Here is a 22696-nt window from a genome sequence, read left to right as displayed (position 1 = left end):
TATTCAAAAAGAAAATCAAAATGCTAAATTTGGGTCAATTAAATCTTACCACGTCACCATCATATTATGATACCTTTTTTAAGAATCACATTGTAGAATTATTATGAACATATAAACAAAAAATAAGTCTAAACTTGGAGTAATGCATACACAAATGATCGTACAGAACATGCTAGTATTCTTTTCATATGCACAAGGTAATCTAATTGTTTATTTCCATTCTAATTAAATTGGTTTACTAATCTCTCTTCGTCTTTATTTATTATTATTATTGTTAATATAATGGAAACATATGGAGGGATTTACGGAGTACTCCTCCGTTTTATAATATTAATCCTATATACTATTTTGGACGTTTTAAAAATATCTATTTATATTGAATATGTTCCATTTTTAACTTAATTTTTTTTGGAATTAATTGGTTGTGCATTGATGACATGGCTCTATGTAAGGAAAACTAATTTTGGGCGTTTTAAAAATATCTACCCATATTGAATATACAATTATGACTTATGCTTTTCCCAAAAAAAAAAAAAAAAAAAAAAAAATCAACACCCTTAAATAAGGTAAACTAATTATGAATTATTTTGTACTTTAATGTTAGATTCTAAATATTTTTCGTTTCTTATCTTATATGATTGATTGTATATGGGAATATCATATGAAAACGGAGGGAGTAATAAATTTAAGTGGGAATAGATATATCTCTAATTATTAATTAACACAAATGTACCATTAATTAATTACATCAAATTGAAATATTAAAGTCGGTAGATCCCCTTACCATGCAAGCACATGTATGTACTATGAAGAACGTCAATAGTCTAGTCACCCATCATACATCCTATCTTATACGTAGTACAAAGTTACAAACTATTTGTATATAAATAGGGTTACAACCCTTGGTTAGCAATCTCCACAATACATACAATCACCAAGCTTAATCTAAGTGGTCTAAATTTCGAAAATGAATTTTGGTATTTTTATCATGTTTTATTTCCTAGTATCTTTCTCTTGTGCTACTATTGTTTCCGACTATTGTGTTGGAGACTTGAGCCAACCTAATGGTCCGGCAGGATACCCTTGTAAGGACCCTGCTAAAGTTACAGTTGATGATTTTGTTTATTCCGGTTTGAGAGTGGCTGCTAATAGCGCAAACCCTTTCAAACTTGGTGTAAATAATGCTTCTGTTATGCAGTTTCCAGGTTTGAATGGTATGGGTATATCCATGTCACGAGCCGACTTGGATGTAGGCGGTGTTGTACCATTGCACTCACATCGTGTGGCCGAGCTAAAAATCATAATGGAAGGAACGGTAATTGCAGGGTTTATTGACTCGAAAAACACTGCATACTATAAAACTTTAACCAAGGGAGACGTAATGATCTTCCCACCATCACTACTACACTTCCAAATTAATGTAGGATCAACACCAGCTCTTGCTTATGGATGTTTGGCAAGTGAAAATCCCGGTATCCATACAGTGGATCTCGCTTTGTTTCAAAGCAGCCTACCTTCGAAACTGATTGAGAAGGTTACTTTGCTGGATAATGCACAAGTTAACAAGTTAAAGAAATTATTTGGTGGCACTAATTGATCTAATTTGTGCCATTAATTTGTGTTTCGAAAAAAAAAAAAAAAAAGTAATTTCTGTCCAATAACGGTCTAGATGACTGACGGAATTTATTCTTGATGTTTCATTAATAACTTCCTTCAATTTGTTTTGACGAAATACATATAGATTCTAATATATGTATCCTTTTTTTTTTTTACTCGTATGTATTAAATTATTAATGAAAAATAAAGGTTTTTCACATCACCTTAAGCCGTGGCAGATGATGAACACTTAACTTAATCGATTGGAAGTACCAAATATTTGGAATGCTTATTAGAATTCATGCCCTTGCGAGAAATTGTGCCCTATCTTTTGAAGAACAACTTTGATCATAATCAAATACTTCCTCCGTTTCTATTTAGTTGACATGTTCAATTTAGGCACACATATTAAGGAGAGGAGAGAGAGTGAGAGAGAATGATAAAGCAAGTGGGATACACTTAAAAAACAAGGTATAAAACTTACCCAAAAAGGAAAAGTGTCAACTAAAAAAAAAAACTTCATAAAAAGGAATACGTGTCAACTAATTAAAAACGGAGGTAAGTATATATAGTAGTCAAGAATAAACTTAATTAGGTAAATTCTATAGTGCGTGCAGTGTACAAAGAAATTTGAGAGTGGCATATACAAAGTATTGAATAACATTGGATCGCTCGTCGCAAATATAAGGACCTCATGTATCCAATCTTAGCTTTGTACGTAGTAAGTGAGCCCAAGCTTCGTTGTTTTCAAGTTATTAAAATTATTGGTAGCTCTTGCCCTAAGCTCTTTGTATTAAGGCCATATCGAAAAACAGCAATGTACCGTATCATAACCTTGCACAGTTTTAATTTGTACGTACAAAATATAACATGTTTAGATAAAATTCATTGGAATATTAGTTTTTTAATCAATTCAAGTAAACTTACCATTATGAATATTCAGATTTTTATTTGCACTGGTCACACAATTATTGATCGGTAATCACCAAAGAATAAATAAAGATAATGGCCTGGTACGTACATGGAGTAAAAAAAAGATGGTCAGATGGTACCTTCACTACCTTGCCAAAAGTTATGGACACAAGCTGAAGCTGGATGAGATAAAATAGATGTGATTTTTTTTTTTTTTATTCGGATTTGGGGTAGTGAGAAATAGAAACAGTAGTAAACTCCTAAACGATTTTGGTTAAACTGGTATGAGTAGATTAAATTACTTCCATGCATCTTGAATTCGGGTACGTGTATCTAAAGGTCAGTGGTATTGCCTTCATTTCTTATTATTTGTAACAACAAAAGTATTATTTGCAAGACATAAGATATTCTTTTATTGTTAATACTTTGTTAAAAAAAAAAAAAAAAAAAGTTGTACTTATTTTAGATACCATACACAATTGCAGAGTTGGCCGGACTTTTAAGTACTGTATCATATTTGGATCAGTATATTTATCTTTGGATAGAGTCGAGCATACTATGAACAAATTGGGCTAAATTGTCAACTGTACCATGTAATGATGTAGATTACCCAACAACAACAAATTAAGGTCTTGTGTTGTTCATTATCTAGGTGCAAACTATTAAATTCAACATGGTTGAATAACATTATATTTCATCACCTCATCAGCTCTACTTACGCGATATGTTTTTTTTTTTTTTTTTTTTTTTTTTTTTTTTTTTTTTTTTTTTTTTTTTGCAACAGTAACATGAATTTTCACGTCTATAAAAGAAGTGAAATGAATTCATAATTTTTGACAAGTATTTTAGTATATATAATATATATATAATATAAGAAAAATATGGAGGTGGTTTCGAATTTTTGTACTACGGACAGCAATATATTATTATGTAAATTACATTATCTCACCTTGGAGTCAGATTCGCAAAATAAAAAAGAAATATTTTAAATTATATAAATATTTTCTATTATGGTGTGGCTAGCTGCCAGCCACATACAAAATGTGTTGATTATGCTAAACTAATTATAAATGTATTATTTAAATAAAAAAGGAAAGTTCATAATTACATTGAGTCGTATGAATTCGTTAGTGTCCAAATGTTGGTTGGTCGCTAAGGACACATAGTGACATGAAGTCATGAACTTGTTAGCTAAATACACATTATTTCGATGATATTGTTGTGTAATTGGTGGCCAATTTTTAAATTTAATTATACTCGTGTCAATTAGTGTATTTAGCTATTAGCTCAATTCAATTTCATGTTAAATTTTAGATATTTAAATTTTAAAATTTCTCAACGGTCTACTCCGATGCATGACATTTAATTAGAATGCTATCAAATTCTAGTATAAATTTCACTACTAGCTTAGCTTCACTCAATGACTAAATCACTCTTCAAGTCAAGGCAATTGCAACAAATTTAAATTTCCCAAGACGTATCTAAATCTCACCCACTTAAAACTAAAGCTTATATTAAGACCTCGAATATTTAATCCAAACTATGAAATAACCCTTATTAAATAAAATAACTAGAAAATCATTAATAAAGCTTACACGTATAAACCTTACCCCAAGTACAAATCAGGCCAAGGCTACGGTGTGAGATAGACAAGAAGATAAAATTATGCGAACGTGAACTTATTACTTGTATAAACTAAGCTAATCATTATTCGACCCACATATTAAACTAATTAAAGATCTATTTTAAATCAAAATCAGAGCTACTATAAAGATAATCACATAAAATGAATGCTCCAGCTACGACCAAAACGCGTGAATAATACGTAAACAAATGAACATGCTAATTTCTTTTCACATACACAAGGTAATCAATCTGATTGTTTATTTCCATTCTAATTGAATTGGTCTACTAATTTCTCTCGTCTTTATTTATTTTTTTTTATCATCAACTAGTTTATACTCCTGTGCCAATGTGCGATGCATGGTTTAAATAAATTCATTGTGAGCCTTGTTTACAATAAGTTTATTAATAAATTTTTTATATGTGTATTTTTGGAGAAGTATTACCAAATACAAAAATGCCAAATAAATTTACTCAGTTGAAAAAAAAAAAAAATAGACACACTTATCCAGAGTAAAAACAATCAAAGAATTTAAACAACTTTTTTTATACTAGTAAAAAAAAATAAAAAATAAAACTTTGTTTGAACCTATAAAAAAATTATGATTCAGTCGGGAAATCTTTTTATGAGCGACATGTGTACAATGGGGACATCAGCAACATTTTATTTTAAGTTGCGTTATACAGGTAGCTAATAGATACTCCATCAGATATGTCCATATAGAGGATGTACTGACTAATTGCAAACTCCATAAATTTTAATTATACTACCTCCGTTACATATTATTATTTGCAACGATTAGACATTTTTCATCTCTACTTTATGTCTAATCGTTGCAAATAATATGTAATGGAAGTAGTAGATGATTTATAATAGTGAACCAAAAAATTCAAACCTATACACGGATTGCAAATAAAGGTGCAACAAAACATAAAATAATGTTTTAAATAGAAACTTATTGGGTTAGACTCGAGTGAATATTACACATGTGGTTAATGGAGCTCATTGAAGTCGTGCACGCAAACCATTTTTAAAACCATATTATCCATACTTAAACATCAACTACTCCGTCGTATTGAATAAAAAAAGAGTAGGAAAGGGATTGGGTGTTAAAGGGTTGCTCACTTGCTCTTTCAGTTATCTGATTAATTGGGTAATCATTTTAATGATTAGCACATCGAATTGAAAAAGTCAACTCCTTTAGACAGCACACGTATGTAGGAAAGTCAGCAAATTAGTAAATTATAACCTATTATCTTATCTTATATGCATATAGAGTATTAGAGTGTATATAAATAGGCTTACAAACCCCTCAAAATGAATATGTCTAAATAAACGAAAAATAATAAAAACACCATTGTTAGCATTTTCCACAAAAATACATACAACCTAAGTCACTTCCAAAGATGAATTTGCTTATTTTTTTCGTTCTTCCTCTCCTAGTATCTCTCTCTTATGCTAATATTATTCAATCCGACTATTGTGTTGGAGACTTGAGCCTACCAAGTAGTCCGGCAGGATATTCTTGTAAAAATCCTACAAAAGTCACAGCTGATGATTTTGTTTATTCAGGTTTGAGAGTGGCTGGTAACAGCGCAAACCCTTTCAAATTTGGTGCAAGTACGGCATTTGCCCCTCAGTTCCCGGGTTTGAATGGTATGGGTCTTTCCATCACACGAGCGGACTTGGAGGTAGGCGGGGTTGTACCAATCCACACACATCGAGTGTCTGAGCTAATCATCGTTATAGAAGGAACGATTATTGCAGGGTTTATCGACACAAATAACACTGCATATTATAAAACTTTAAGCAAGGGAGACGTAATGATCTTCCCACCAACACTACTACACTTCCAAGTTAATGTTGGATCAACGCCGGTTCTTGCATATGCAAGTTTCGCAAGTGAAAATCCTGGTATCCAAATAGTTGACACTGCTTTGTTTGGAAACAGTCTACCCTCGGAATTGATTGAGAAGGTTACTTTGCTAGATGATGCACAAATCATGAAGCTCAAGAAAATGTTTGGTGGCACTAATTGATCTATTATTCTAAGAGAACAATTTTCGATCTTAAGTTTCATTTGCACTTATTTTATATATACATATAGATATAGAAAAAAAGATTGATCAAACATGTACTTCATCAGGTCACTATTCATATACTAGTATATGTGCATAATTTCTTTCCAGCTATTCGTGACAATTAACAGAGTACTTTCTTAATGTTATGTTGAAATATACAAGTGTACCATTTTTCTGATTTTGAATCTTAGTAGTATTTATAAAACATGAAAGCGTGTTTTTTTTTTTTTTTTGACAAATTATAAAATATCGAAGTTAATAATTAGGCTCTTGGTTGGCTACCCCATGGCCAAAGAAGACATTTATCTGTATTACTGTATTATTAAAAATTGTAAATGACTAATTTTATTGACGGTTAATGGTTCCAACTACAAATAGCCTCCTAAGGTGTCGTCGTGGTTTAGATGCATCTTGACCGCTATCCGAACATTAAAAAATAAATTGGTGGGTTTATTGACACGAACAACACTGCATACTATAAAACTTTAAGCAAGGGTGACATAATGGTCTTCCCACCAACACTTCTAATGGTCGTGCCAAGTACTAGACTTCTCAGCCTACCCTCGGAATTGATTGAGAAGGTTACTTTGCTGAATGATGCACAAGTCAAGAAGTTAAAGAAAATGTTGGGTGGCACTAATTGATCAAATTTTCTTAAGGACATTACCGACCATCATACACAGAAAGATCTATCCCCTAAGCTAAGTTTTCTTTGTGCCTTTGTATTGGAGAAAAAAAGTTGATCAAACTTTTATTTCTTTTAAAACATTCCATTAATATTTATAATTTCTGTCGTGTCATGTCATTATTGATGACTAATGGAGTTTATTCTTAATATTCCAAAGTAATGGCTCCATTTGTTTTGATGAAAAACAAATACTCCCTCCGTTTTTAAATATTTGCTCCATTTTCTATTTTCGATCGTTTTTTAATACTTGCTTCATTTCCTTATTTGGAAAGCTTTTATAATATTTAATTAATTTCTCTCACCAAGTGGACCCAACAATATTAATTCCATATTCTCTCTCCTTTAATTCTCTTCACTACTTTTGGTTTTTTACAATTTTTTATCCTTTCACTAACCCCACTACCTCCATATTTTATTATTTTCTCCAATTTCTCCTAAAACTCCGCGCATGGAGAAATGGAGCAAGTATTTAAAAACGGAGGGAGTAGAGCCTAAATGTATGCATTTTTCTTTTATTTTTTTTTAAGTAGTATAAATAAAGAATAAAAGTTATTCAAATATTCATAGTTGGCTACCCCATACAAAAGAAAATTTCACATTTGAGAATTTTATTATGTTTCCTTAGCTTGGGAGAGAGTCCCAATTTGTCTCCTTAATATACATAATCCATTTATCAAGCGGGGTAAAATTGTAATATCATACGGAAAATCGCTACTTGAAATTGCGGTTTTAGGATAAATCGCTATCTCAAGTAACGGTTTTGGTATGAACAATACAAAAATTGTGTATTTATTTAGTTACAATTTTGTCATTTGATAAACAATAATGGTTTATCAAGTAGATAAACTTGGATTTTCTCTTTTCTGCCGAGAATTGTGCACGTATCTCATCTCTTTCATAAAAATCATTAAAAATAAAACTTGTCTAATAAGAATAATTTGAAGTATATTGCAACACTTCTACATCCGGTAATAAATTTTATTTGCGATAACTGGACATTTTTTCTTGAGTGTTATAATTTGATTAAAAAGACAAATTTAAACGGAGTATGCAGAAATATATGAAGTTCAGAGTTCCACACAATAACTTTTCTTTTCAAATGGTTTTCATCCCAAAGTATCATGGTTTCCGGGGCATGGGAAGAACTAACCCCAACTACTTTTTTGTGGTTTGAAAAAGTCCAAAAATATCAAAAATGGAAGGTTATATATATTAAACAAAATCGGATCAATTTTAGAGGGTTTCATAAATTAAAGGGGTTATAGGGACACATCTCGAGATCATATAAAATTTTATTTGAAACTATATATGACCACTAGTCTTTCATATAAAGTTTTGTGATAACCTTTAGTTAACTTTAAATGGAGACGTAAGTTGTAAATGGATAAATTGACAATTAAAAGGCAATCCGTAATATAAATAATTTACAAAATGCTATCAAGTTTATATTTAGAAATAACCTACTAGGTAGCTGAACTCAAACAACAAATAATTAATCTTCAAATCAAAATAATTGCAGCAAACTATCTTAAGACGTGCGCACATACGAATATAAAGCGAATGTTCTAACAACTTAAGCTTAGTATAATATAATAGCGAGGATATCATTAAAATAAGCCTACATATACTGATATACATACCTTATCCATTTACTACTCAGGCTAAGGCCTTGTTTAGTAGGCCTTGTTTAGTTCACCTTATTTCAGAAAAAATAAGTTCAGTTCAGATCAGATCATCGTTTTATGTGCAATTTTTTATCGCTAAATATCTTTAATTCCGTGATGAAAAAAATTCTGAAAATCACATATTAATAAAGTACACATTATTATGAATCTAACAAGACCCCACTTGATATATTTTTTCCATATAGATTGTAATCGTATATTTAAGGTCAAAGTTTGGTCAAATTTGACATTCAGATCAGATCAGACCAGATCAGATAAGATCAGACCAGACCAGATCGGATAAGTTCAAATAAGCAAATATAAGGCGAACTTACAGGCCTAAATCTACCTATCGTATAACACAAAAAAATTAAATTTATGCGAACGTGGAATAAACTAAATATAAACTAAGCTAATCTGATCAAATATTCGGCCTACGAATCAAATCTGTTTTATTTCAAAATCAATGCTACGTGCGAACATTATCATAAAAATATTATACTACTCCAGCTACAAAAACACATGAATAATAATGCGAAGTACAATGAACATGTTGATCCGTTCTCGACTGAAATATCACAACTTAGTCATATCAAAGTTTGTTGAATTCATTTACATTTATGTTTACATAATATATCATAATATGAAGATAAAACAATAAAAAGTTGTCACATCACCATCATATATATGTACCAAAAATCGACCTGCTTTATAGTTTTACGGATATACAACGGCCTAAAAAGGTGAGATAGTCGTTGTTCACATTTCGGGAAAAATATAGTATGTATAAATTTAATTTGCAACTCTAGTGATTCCTCTTTGTAAAGAGTTTGAGTTATCAAGATTTAAATAATGGATCTTATTGGTTTATACAAATTCAATTATTCTTATTAATTGATTCAAGGTATACTTTACATGAGGATCTTATTTATTTTCTCATTTTATCAATTTTGCTTATAAATATATGGTGAGTTTGAATGAAAAAAGTTAAAATGAGCTTAAAAACGATTTTGATATGTCTGAAAATAAATTAATGGTATTAAAATGCGTACTATATATACTTATTTTGAACAATTTAATTACCAAATAAATTTGCTAAAATGGAGCGACGGTAATTGAGTCTTTGCGACTTGTACCATGTATAGTTGGTTGCATGCACTGATGCCCCAAGGATGATCTCTCAATGATTATTTGAGTTATCATACATATTAAAAATGATTGATTAACACAAAAATAATGTATCAATATTAATTTAAATTACATCATATAGCAAAAGTCAACCCCCTTAACAAGCACAAGTATTTGATGTGTGTAGGAAAGTCAATAGTTTACAGCTACCCATACCGGCCATACATCTTATCTACGAAGTTACGAACTTCTTCTTGTATATAAAAAGGCTTACAAACTCCTTAAAAATAAAAATGCAAATAGTGTAAACAAACAATATAGCATCCTCAATTTGTTAGCATTCTCCGTCCTCAATACATGCAATCAGTAAAATAGGTCATTCAATTCGAAGATGAATTTTCGTATTTTTATCATGTTTTCTTTCCTAGTGTCTTTCTCTTGTGCTACTATTGTTTCCGACTATTGTGTTGGAGACTTGAGCCTACCTAATGGTCCAGCAGGATACCCTTATAAGAATCCTGCAGAAGTCACGGTACGTAGATGATTTTGTTTATTCCGGTTTGAAAGTGGCAGGTAACAGCGCAAACGACCTTTTCAAATTCGGTGCAAATATGGCAACCGTTACTCAATTCCCGGGTTTGAACGGTATGGATATTTCCATAACACGAGCAGACATGGGTGTAGGCGGGGTTGTACCATTGCACACACATAGGCTAGACTACACATTACTAGGCTAATAATAATAGAAGGAACTATAATTGGAGGGTTTATTGACACGAAAAACACTGCATACTATAAAACTTTAAGCAACGGAGACATAATGATCTTCCCACCAACACTACTACACTTCCAAATTAATGTAGGATCAACACCGGTTCTTGCATATGCAAGTTTCGCAAGTAAAAATCCCGGTATCCAGGTAGTGGATCTCGCTTTGTTCCGGAGCAGCCTACTCTCGGAATTGATTGAGAAGGTTACTTTGATGGATGATGCACAAGTTAAGAAGTAAAAGAAAATGTTGGGTGGCACTAATTGATCAAATTTTCTTAGGGATATGATGATGAGTATGACATGCATACAAAGAAAAATTCCCCAAGTATTCTTTGTATTGTTAAATAAAAAAAAAAAAGGTTGATCAAACTTTTATTTCTTTCACGTTTAATACTATGTAATTGTAATTTCTATCCAACGGCCATTCTTGATGACTGATTGCCGTGACTGGAGTTTATTCTTAATTAGTGGTCTAGCTCCCTTTGTTTTGATGATAACAAATAGAGCCTAAATGTATGTATTGTCGGTTTTTTTTTTCTTTTAATTAATACCCATATGTATAGAGTTATTAATAAAGAATATCATTGTTGGCTTCGAACACCCAACTTCTTATAATTAAGAATGATGGTTAACCATCTAAACCAATCATCAAACATGTTATAGACATGAAAATAAATGTATATAATTACAAATCACAAGGTCTAATAAAAAAATAAAAGATATCTTAAATATCAAATACATATAATCACAAGGTTTAATTAAATTATTGATAGAGTATAAAACATATTCCTGGGCCTCAACCATAAGTTTAAGCTTTTGGTTGAGTTGGTCCATTAACATGGTATCGGAGCCAGCGTGACACAAAGGTTACGGGTTCGAATCTCATCCGCCCCTCCTTCAAAGTGGAATTAATTCGCACCAGGTATAGGTGGGCCTGTGTTGCATCCACATTTCAAGCTCAAAGGGCCTTTCATGTGAGGGGGAGTGAAAGAGTATAACACTAGGCGAAAATATCAATTGGCCACCAGTTCAAAACCCCCCTATGCCACCGGTTTTGAACCGGTGGTCAGTTGGGGGGTGGCAATACTCGGTTGAAAAGGCCACCGGTTCAAAACCGGTGGCAAAATTAAGTATTGCCACCGGTTAACCGGTGGCAATAGTCGTTCCCGCAATATTTTTTTTTTTTGTTTTAACAACTATTGCCACCGGTTAACCGGTGGCAATGAACATATATATATATATATATTTTTTTTGTTTTTTTTACTTGAAATATAACTGAACATAAATAAAAAAAAAATGACAGCATCTAAATATAAATCGAACAATATCATTCAATTTAATCGAAAAATTACAACATTTAATTAAAAAAAAAAATTTCCAATATAATCCAACAATTATTACATCAAATAAATCAGTAAAAAATTACAATATAAATCATAAAAAATTACAACATCAAAATCACAAAAACCCCATACAACATCTAAATCAAAATCTTGATTCTTCACTTTCACATCCAAATCAATATACCTGCATCAATTAAAACAAAAATATAAATTGAATAATAAAAAAAAAGAACACTAATCTCGGAATTAAAAAAAAAAACAGAAGACTAATCAGTTTAAATTAAGCTGATGAAAAAAAAACAAACACTAATCTCGGAATTAAAAAAAAAAAAAAGAACACTAATCAGTTTTTTAAAACCCAGAAAAAAATCCAAAAAAAAAAAACGATAAATATCCTAAAAAACACATAAATCATAAATTATTAAAACTAAAAAAAAAAAATTGCGAAAAAAAAACCCAAAAATCATGCATGTACCTATAAACTGTCGAAAATCAATCACAATTAAACCCAAATCAATCAAACCCGGCAAATCAATTAACCCCAAAACTTTCGAAAATCAATTAAACCCAGAAATTTCGAAAATCAATTAAACCCAGAAATTTCGAAAATCAATTTCGAACAATATTACAACAATCAAATCCATAAAAATCAAGGCATTTACCTGTAGACTCATAAACATGCACAAATCAAGGCGAAAAGTGGTGTTGATGATGTAGATCTGTCGGTGTTGTTGATGTTGGTGTTGCTGGTGTGGTGGTGGCGTGGTGGTGATTTCGTGGGTTGATGGTGGCGAAGGAGGAGAACGGAGGAGAGAGGACGAGAGGGAACAGAGAGGGAGAGAAGGAGAGAGAGAGATCGAGAGAAGGAGAAAGAGAAGGAGGAGAGGGAAGAGATGAGAGAGAAAGAGAAGGAGGAGAGGATGAAGGAGAAGAGGGGAGAGGGGATTGGAGTTGAGGCCGAAAGAGAAGGAGGAGATCAGAGGTGGATGTTTGGTTGAGGAGAGAGGATGGAGAGAGGAGAGAGGAGAGAGGATGGAGGAAACGGCTGGGAGAAGAAATGGTAGGGTTTGGGTATATAAAGGGCCGTTTTTTTTTTTTTTTTTTAATATACTAAGTTATTGCCACCGGTTCAAAACCGGTGGCCTTTCAAATTTTTGCCACGGGTTTGGTTGAACCGGTGGCAATAACTCTTTGCCTCATCCCGTCACTAATTTTTTCCACGGGTTTTCAAAAACCGGTGGCCAATGAGCGTTGTATTTTTCAATTTTTCTACTAGTGTAAAACATATTCCTGGGCCTCAACCATAGACCTCGTATGATCAGAAAGCCGAAAACTATCAATATCAAGCATAAATTTTAGGTACGTAGGATGTAATACGACAAAAGGATATGTACTACGTATAAAAGCTACAGTTTAGCCTTTCTTGTGATTTAGGCCTTTAAACAAAGAAACATCACCCCTAAAAAAGGAATCAATTATTGTTTGGATCATTACCCCGTAGCATATATATATATATTCTTGTTATGTTTTCTCATATCTCATAATTAAAATTTATCAACATTTACTTAGGGCCTGTTCACATTTACTGTACTGATTGAAACTGAACTGAACTGAACTGATTGAAGCTGAACTGAACTAATTGGAGCTGAACTGAACTTAAGCTAAAGTAAACATGCCCTTACTCGTAATTAAAGATACATGTATTACATTATTGAATGGTAAAAGTTCTCTGTTGCTAAAGGAGAAAATCAAATTTTGTACTCCTTAAATTTAAAGAGTTTTCACTTTATAGTAGTATCAACAAAAAATATGTGGTAAGTGTTAGTTTAGATGAACTACTACAAGAGGGGGGGTGAATGGTAGTAGGTTCCAATCGCGAAACTTATGCGGAAATAAACAATTAAAACGTAAAGGAACTTAAAGCACACAGCAAGTTTTACGAGGAAACCATCCAGTGCCTAACTGGAAGTAAAACCTCGGCCCTATTGGGACTTATAAACAAATTCCACTATAATAGGCAACTCTCCTAGTACAACCTATTACACAGACCTTTGCTTCGCAAGTTCCTCTTAAGACACTTGCTAATTGATAAGAACCTATCCTATCAGACCTAAGACAAACTCAGGCACCTTTTTCGACCCAAGACACACTCAGGTTCCTTTCTCGACCTAAGAGGTTCCTTTTTCGACCTAAGACACACTCAGGTTCCTTTTTCCCACTTGCAACCCAAGACAGACTCGGGGTGACTAACTACCACTCGAATTTTAGAGAATTCAAACTCATCACTTGTGTGAATTTAAGAGAATTCACAATCTCACCCCAAAATACAAAACACTCAAAACCCTTTTTCCCATTACAAGATCTCATTGAATATCCCTAAATACATATCTATGAATAAAGAGATAAAACTAATATGTTGGACACTCGAGACCAGTCTGGAACTCACTGGACGTACTGTAACCAAAACCTGATAGGAACTTTGACCAGGAGAACTGACTTAGCTTCGTGGTGAAGGATAAAACCATTAAGCACGACCACTACACTTCGTCAGCCTCAACTTTGAATGAATACATATGAGCATATTTATAGTACACTCGAATTATTCATTTCATCTTTGAAAAAGATAGATTTTCTGAAAAGATAAGTTTAAAAGATATTTTCTAAAAACAAGTTTTCCGAAAATATATCTTTTTGTTAAGAATAAAATCTGTCAATAATAATAAGATAAACTTAACATAAAATCAGATTTAATTCCAATCTTATCTTTTAGTTTAAAAATACTTTTTAAACAAAATTTATCTTTTTCCAAAAGGGATTTATTAGAAGATAAATATCTTTATTCAGTAAAACCAAATCCCTAAAAGATATGCACGTATAAGGTAAATATATATATCATTAAAACCGACTTTTAACAACGTGCACACTTAAGTTCCTATTAGGTTCCTGAACTCTGACAGTCTCCGAGTTCCTGACAAGTCAGTTACTTTAATTTCATTGACTGTTTGGAGTTCACCTAGGTTCTATATAGACTTGTTCCAGACCGACTTTTATGTCCAACATACTTACATGAATCCTAGAGCAATATACTTCTATTTCTCTGTCTTCATGTTGCTTCTCTGAAACTCTTGTTCTGGAATCCTGTAGTCTTGATATATTCTGGATCTTAGGGTTTGCCCCAGCATTACACCAGAACCAGGTCGTTACACCCGTTTGAAGTTCCTGTTGAGAAACTTCGGGAAGTTCCATTTCTGGAACTCTTCTTCTAACTTTACTTGTATCCTCATGGATCTTCTAAAGTTCCTCTGTTTCAGTTCCTACTTCAGCCCTCAACGCCTACTGAACTTGCAAACATCACAACACTAGAAAATCCTTATTAAATGGAAGTTTGCTCAATTCTTAACATCATCATCAAAACCTCATAAGGGTCAACAAGTTGCCCCTTTTTAATGATGACAAACTGAGCAAACTTCTGAGGATAACAAAGCAACTCAGAAGGTTAGTTTTTTCATTTATAAAAACAGTAAAGAAAACTAAACTAAATTAAAAGACTTCTACACATACATGACATATATATGTATAGGATACTTACCTCGTGAAGCTAACATATGTAAACACCTATTTACATAGTTACCTTCATGGTTCCTTAGCCATCATCATGCTTATCAACCGTAACACTTATCATTGTTCTTGTTCCTCTATTGCTTATCCTATATTGCTCAAGTTCCTTGTATATATACTTGTCATTGCTCAGGTTCCTTGTATCCTGTTCCAAACATAACTTGCTCTTTCTATGCACAACTTAACATACACGTTAGATAGATAATCATCATTAGTTTATAATCATCAAAACCTAATTGCTCAACAGTAAGTTTTATCAGTAAAAAATGAGTTTGATTAAGTAAATAAAGTTAAAGTTTTAATTTATTAAAATCAATTACAATCAAACTTAACTAGTAAATTAATTTCATAGAAATTTGTGATATTAACATCAATATTTACAAGGGTTTTCATTTATAAGGGGCTAAGGACTAAAGTTTCATGTCTAGGCTAGATTATTCACTCCAGTTTTTTGTTCTTTAAAGATCAACTCAAATCGGAAATAGGGTAAAACAAAAATTCGATCGGAGTTCATGGTTTTATCATTTACTCAGTATGTACAACATACTATAGTATACCATTATGAGACCACCAAATCCATGGAAACTGCATATTCATAAATAATGTACGTAATTTCTGCACGCAAAATTCCGATGCATGCAAGACTTTGATGTAATAATAGACTTATTTTCCTTGATAAAATTTCCAAATCCTAACTTCTTAATTAGTCAATAAGAGTTAGTTGTTCTAAAACGGATGCATTGTCTAGAAGATGTTTCAAATCGAAATCAAATCCGCCACAAAAAGAATATACCTCGATCACCTTAAGCCGCGGCAGATGAACACTAGTAGCTTGGAAATACCAAATTTTTGGATTGCTCAGATCAAAGTCATGCATGTCCTTGCGAGAAATTGTGTCCTAGCTATTTAATTAATGCAAGTACTACAATAATTTGTAGAACAATTTTCCTAATCAAATACAGTAATAATCAAGAAACTTAATTAGGTAAATCCTATAGTGTATAAATAAATTTGGTGGCATATTGAAGAACATAATAAGTGTAACAAATGTGTGTGAAGATGATAAAGGTCATAACTCATAAGCCGTCAAGCCGAGGAGCATCGCGCATCCAATCTTAGCTTCGTGCCACATCGAATAATTTAACAACAACGTACGTAGCATAACCATGGACAATTTTGTACGTACAAGATATGTTTAGATCAATTTTATTGGGATATTAGTTTTCCAATGAATTCAAGTAAAATTACAATTTCAAATAATCAAATTTTAATTTGCATTGTTTTTATAATTTAGGATTCCATGTCATAAGTTTACCAAACAATAATTAATTAAGTGCATAAATAAATATAATGGTACATGCATGATGTATTGGTGTATATAAAGATTTAGACCGTCAGCAATTGATGGTACGTTGCCAGTTAGAGACAAACCAAAGAGAATAAAATATAGATGTACTAAATTCTTTTACTTGTATTTTTTTCGGATGTCGAGATGGTGAGAGCCATAAAAATAGTGATATACTCGTAAACGATTTTTATTTTTGGCTAAAAATTGGTATGAGTAAGATTAAATTACTTCCATGTATCTTGAATTTGGGTACACTTAAAGGTATTCACCTTAGTAATAGTAGTATTTATTTTAGATACAAATTTGTGGACTTGTGGTGTTGGCGAGACTTTTAGGTAGACTTTTAGGTACCATCATATGTACTACCTCCATTTTATATTATTTACGACGATTAAATATTTTTCCTTTCTACTTTATATCAAATTGTTGCAAATAATAAGAAACAAATGTAATATTTTAATCAGTATTTTTTCCGTTGGATATAATCATACATGCACGGTTGAATAAAGGACTTGTGTTGGTCATTATTTAGATGTAAACAATTACTAAGATTCAACATGCATGGTCAAATAACATTATATATTTATCATCTCATCAGCTTAATTTACGTGATACTGAGTATTATTTTTCACGTCTATAATGACTATAAGAGCATCCTTATTCATGAAAAAAAAAATTGTTCATGTTACTATTCACAAAAAAATACTTTCTCTCTCATATACTTAAACAAAACAAATAATTTCCAACATTCTCCTTTTAACCATGAACCAAAATAAAATATGTTACTATTCACCTACCCCACCTCAATTTATCTTTTACTTAAAATTAAAATACATACATACTTAACAATACTTGTTCATCCCACTATTTACTATCACCTACTTTTTTTACACTATTTTATTTGGATGTTTCTACTATGGTCATCTTAGATATGACTATAGGTATACTTAAATCTCATTGGCTGATTTTTGATTTATTTTTTTAGCTTGGTCAAACTTTATTTAAGGGTATTCAAGGTATTTTCTGTTTTTTAATTCATTTTCTTATTTTCCATAATTCAATTAATGAATTTCTGAAAATATTATTTTAATTTTCGAATTAATTTTATCTAAATCTAATTTTAATAAAATCTAAAATTAAGATTAAAAAAAAATCGAAAATTTGTTCTTCGTCGTTCATCGATGTTCATCAATGTTCTTCCTAGTTCTTCCAAATTTTTCATCAAATAATGAAATCAACCACGATTTTATGTTCAATGTACCTTAATTTCAATCGCGCATCAATGGAGACCGAAAAAATAGGCCAATTTTATACAGCCATTGCGCAACTTTATGGTACATATAATCGGTTTTTTCATCCTGTGGGTGGGTTCTTAATCTTTGAATAACATATTTTAATTGTACCAAGTCAAGCATCGGATTCGAAAATAGCGATTCAAGGTATAAGAAATAAAAATTTTTTAAGTTTTGAGGTAATATATGTTCGTCATGAAAATCTGAGAAGAAACCGTAACACATTTTTTCTCACAACTTTGTTTGATCCAAAAAATCGAAGATCGAATTATAAACACTGTTTGTGATTAAGGTATTGACCCAAATTTGAATATGACATAGCCTTAATTGAATTTTAATAATTGTAAACAGATAATGACCAAACGTAACATTGGACATTTCCAATTATTATAACAGAATTTACTTCGATGTAAATTTATAATACGATGAACCTAGACATTTATTCGAACTAATCAGTAAACAAAAATTATGGAATCGATATATTTTAAGTTTAGAAATTGCATTTTAATATTGGAAATCACTTATTCTAATTATGGTAATTACCTATTGTTTTTTTTTCTTTATTAATTGAGTAAAACTGACTGGTGTTATATTTTGTTAATTGTTGTGAATATAAAGATGATGGTGATGATGATGATTTGGATGCAACCTCTAGTGGAAAAACAAGTGCTGGTGGTGGTGAAGATCCATCTGGTGATGATGGACCATCTGGTGAACCATCTAGTGATGATGATGATGATGATTCTGGAATGATGAATTTTAACCAATGTTAGGGATCCTGCTTTTGGTGTAAAATTGTTGTACGCGTTCAAAAAAGTGATGGGTTTTTTTTTTTTTTTTTTTTTTTTGTTGATGAAGACGACAGTGTTTTTAAGGTACTTTTTGTTGTACTCTAGGTAAGCCCTATAATTGTGGCAAAACTTTCTAGTTAAATTAACTTTTGATAACTTAGCTTGGATTAGTCAAGACCATTTGAAGTTTTTTTCTCTTGCTTAATATATATATTCAGTTGTTAAGTTGATTACTATATTTAATGTATTAATTTCTTTATTTAAAAATTATCATATAAAAACAATTAAACAAATAATAATTAGCAATAACAACTTTATTAATAAGTGATTCAATTCTACTGTGTATTTTATTCAATTGTGTTTAGCACCAACTAAAAAATTCAAAAATAATTGAACGTAAAAAACCCAACCCATGACATAAGTAACGCTGGCAAAATCACTGTTGTGTAAGCAATATATTTGTTCTTCTCTATAGTTGATTGACATAATTGGCTTTTCAAGTCTCCAATTTGCTGCTCAAATTGTGACTTTTTAACCTTCAATTTGTCTAGCTTCGTAGTTAGAGATTGAACTTCTTTCTCGATTTCATCCAACCTCTTTGACATCATCTCACACTCGATGCATCCACCGACATCATCATACAACCATTTGAAAAAACCACAGTCAGCCTCCTGCAATTTGCAAGTATTTTAAAAACCCTAATTGGTTTTCCAAAAATAAATAATAACATATAAAAAAACTAATTGGTAATTGGAACCCTAATAAAAAAATTTATGCCGTTAACTTCTAATTATTGAAATTAGACCAATTAAAAAGTGAGTATCGCCATTTTTTAGTGTTGATATGATAAATATATGAAAGCATTGTTCCTTTGGTCACAAATTAAGCACAAGGATTTAAAAAATTTACCGGATATTTACCACAACCACGAAATTTTCTACCCCTGTTGTGGTTACGCTTATTCACAGTTCGTATCTTAAAGGGAACACCACATCCACATTTCACCATGAATCCCCCAAAACTAGAAGATGAACCTCCGGAATTTAGTGAATCCCCCATTTTATTTTTTTTGTAATTTTTAAGATAGAGAAGGGTGAGAGTTGGACAAGTATATAAATTGAAGTTTAGTAACTGACTAGCGAAAAATAAGGGCGGTCATTTAAAAAATTTTAAATTTAGTTTGGAAATGCAATGCAGTATTAAATATACTAAAGCGATTAGTTTAAAAAATTAATTGACTAAGCTGTTACATATACTTATATCCGGTTTTACCCTGCTAATACTTATGTCATTACCTATTTGGAAGGTAATTGTGCAAACTGTGAAACAAATTCGGTTGAAAAGAGTATGCGGGGATGATAAGCATGTGAAGCAAAAAACCCTAACTTTTTTGTTTGTAAAATATTTTTAAAATTTAAAAGATAATTTAAAATTTAAAATCATTTAACTTTTAAAGGAAATAAATTAGGGAAACATCCTATTCTGATTTCCAATATATAATCTATTCAAAATTTAAAAAGATAGAAAATTAGGAAAAGATCCTATTTAGAATAAGTGATTTCCAATATTAAAATGCAATTTCTAGACTTAAAAGATATCGATTCCATAATTTCAAATAATTGATTAATTCAAATCATTGTCCAGGTTCATCGTATTGAGAATTTCCATCGAACTAAATTCTATTATGCTAATTGGAAATGTCCAATATAGTGTACGGTCATTACCTTTTTATAATTAATAAAATTCAGTTAAGGCTATGTCATATTTATATTCTGGTCAATACCTTAATCACAAACAAGTTTTATATTTCGATCTTCGATTTTTCGGATCAAAGAAGGTTGTGAAAAAATGTGATACCGTTTCTTCTCAGATTTTCATACGAACATATATTACCGAAAAACTTAAAATTTTAAGATCGTAATGCATAAAATCGCTATTTTCGCATTCGATGCTTGACTTTGTACAATTAAAATCTATAATTCAAAGATTAAGAATCCCTTGCGAGAAGATGATAGAAACCGATTATGTGAACTAGAAAATTGCGCAATGGCTGTATAAATCTAGCCTATTTTTGGATTTCCATTGATGCGCGATTGAAATTAAGGTACATGGAACATAAATTCGTGGTTGATTTCATTATTTGATGAAAAATTTGGAAGAACTAGGAAGAACATTGATGAACATCGATGAACGACGAAGAACAAATTTTCGATTTTTTTTTTTAATCTTAATTTTAGATTTTATTAAAATTAGATTTAGATAAAATTAATTCGAAAATTAAAATAATATTTTCAGAAAATAATAAATTGAATTATGGAAAATAAGAAAATGAAATAAAAAAAGGAAAATACCTTAAATACCCTTAATGAATATTTGACCAAGCTAAAAAAATAAATCTAAAATCAGCCAATGAAAATTGAGTATAGTGATGGTCATTGTGATAGTGACCATACTAGAATTTTTAATTTTATTTAAATAGTAATCCAAATAATTTTATTTATTATAGGGCTTGTTTGGTTGACAAAGGAATTAATTTCCTATAGGCATTTGTATTTCATGGGAATTAAAATCTTACATCAATTTTCCTATGAATTAACTAAACTTGTTTGGTTGTTATATGGGTATTTACAAATCATGGGAATTTTGAATTACCAAGAGGGTCTTGGTAATTAAATTCCCATAAGTTTACACTTTTCACATTCTCACTTTTTATGGTCTACTAAACAAGCCTCTTATTTCCAAATTCATGGTAATTTTCAATTCCTATATTTTGTATGTGCAAACCAAACAACACCATAGTTAAGGTTGCTCTAAAAGAAGTGGAGTAGAAATTTTGACAACTGTGTATTAGTATAAAAAATATGAAAAAATATGGAGGTGAAATTTTTGTACTATGGACAACGGTATAGACTATAGTACTGTACGGAGTACCATTTCATTCCCACCTGCCACCTTCATATGTTTTGGTTGTCTCCAATCTCGTGGAGCATTGATGATTTTTGTCTTGTTGCGTCCAAATAGTTTCTTTTCATTTCACCTGATTTGCTACATAGGCTATCGTGTAAGACAAGAAAAGAATATGTATACTTGTAAAACTAAGCTAATCCGATTATTCCACCAACTAATTAATACGAGTAATTTTTCATTACAAAAATCACATCTACAATGAACATAATCACAAAAAAACAAAAAGAGTGAGGGATGGATTGGGTGTGTAACTGTGTAAATAAAGAGCATCTGATTTCCGCACTGCCTAGCTCGCACTTGCAAAAAATGATTAGAATTAATTTGTTTTGATTTTCTTTTATTTTAGCTACTGTATTGTTTTTTCTTTTCTTTTTTTTTTTTTTTTTGAAACATTTGGTAGTACCTTTTGTTTCTACGGTGAATTGAAGTCAAAATTAATTAACTTTTAATTGGGTTTTAATATATATATATTTCTTTTCTTTGATCATGTAAGCAATTTTATTGTACCTTGTATTTTTTTAATTTTTCTATTTTAACTTTCATAATAATAACTTTAAATATATTTAAAAGTTTGATTTTTCTTTTTTTACATAAATAGAAAAATGACATTTTTTGAACAATTTGTTATATTAAATATTGAACAGTAGTTTAGGGGTGTTTAATTCTTATATTGAGATTTTTGATCTTTTAAAAGATGATTGTAAGTGCCGAATGACTATTATTATTTAATGAAATCAACCTCCCCATTCAAAAAATAAAAAATAAAAATAAAAAATTATTAAACATCTTAAAATTGATGTCGAAGGTGGTATTGATATGTTCAAACCTTCAGATAATGAAAACTCTATAATATTTCCAAATGAAACCCAACAA

At 30.9% G+C, this 22696-nt stretch overlaps 2 protein-coding genes and 1 pseudogene across 2 annotated transcripts; all 3 read left to right on the top strand.

The window, feature by feature from the left end:
* The first annotated feature begins 967 nt into the window (after window positions 1-967).
* LOC145578523 (auxin-binding protein ABP19a-like) lies at window positions 968-1597 on the top strand. Its single transcript, XM_081635831.1, has one exon. It carries the CDS (start codon window positions 968-970, stop codon window positions 1595-1597), a length of 630 nt encoding a protein of 209 aa, XP_081491957.1.
* Window positions 1598-5483: 3886 nt separating this feature from the next.
* On the top strand, window positions 5484-6595 carry LOC145578522 (auxin-binding protein ABP19a-like). The gene has a single exon (XM_081635829.1). It carries the CDS (start codon window positions 5539-5541, stop codon window positions 6169-6171), a length of 633 nt encoding a protein of 210 aa, XP_081491955.1. The 5' UTR covers window positions 5484-5538; the 3' UTR covers window positions 6172-6595.
* Window positions 6596-10084: 3489 nt separating this feature from the next.
* On the top strand, window positions 10085-10729 carry LOC145578521 (auxin-binding protein ABP19b-like; annotated as a pseudogene).
* Window positions 10730-22696: the final 11967 nt, after the last annotated feature.

The sequence above is a fragment of the Chenopodium album genome, chromosome 14 (assembly GCF_948465745.1).
Source record: "Chenopodium album chromosome 14, dcCheAlbu1.1, whole genome shotgun sequence".
NCBI lineage: Eukaryota > Viridiplantae > Streptophyta > Magnoliopsida > Caryophyllales > Amaranthaceae > Chenopodium > Chenopodium album.
Note: the sequence above shows the minus strand (reverse complement) of the source record. Positions and strands in the feature narration are given on the sequence as shown.

Coding starts and splice junctions, on each gene's coding strand:
- LOC145578522 (XM_081635829.1), top strand. CDS start 5,539: ATGAATTTGCTTATTTTTTTCGTTCTTCCTCTCCTAGTATCTCTCTCT.
- LOC145578523 (XM_081635831.1), top strand. CDS start 968: ATGAATTTTGGTATTTTTATCATGTTTTATTTCCTAGTATCTTTCTCT.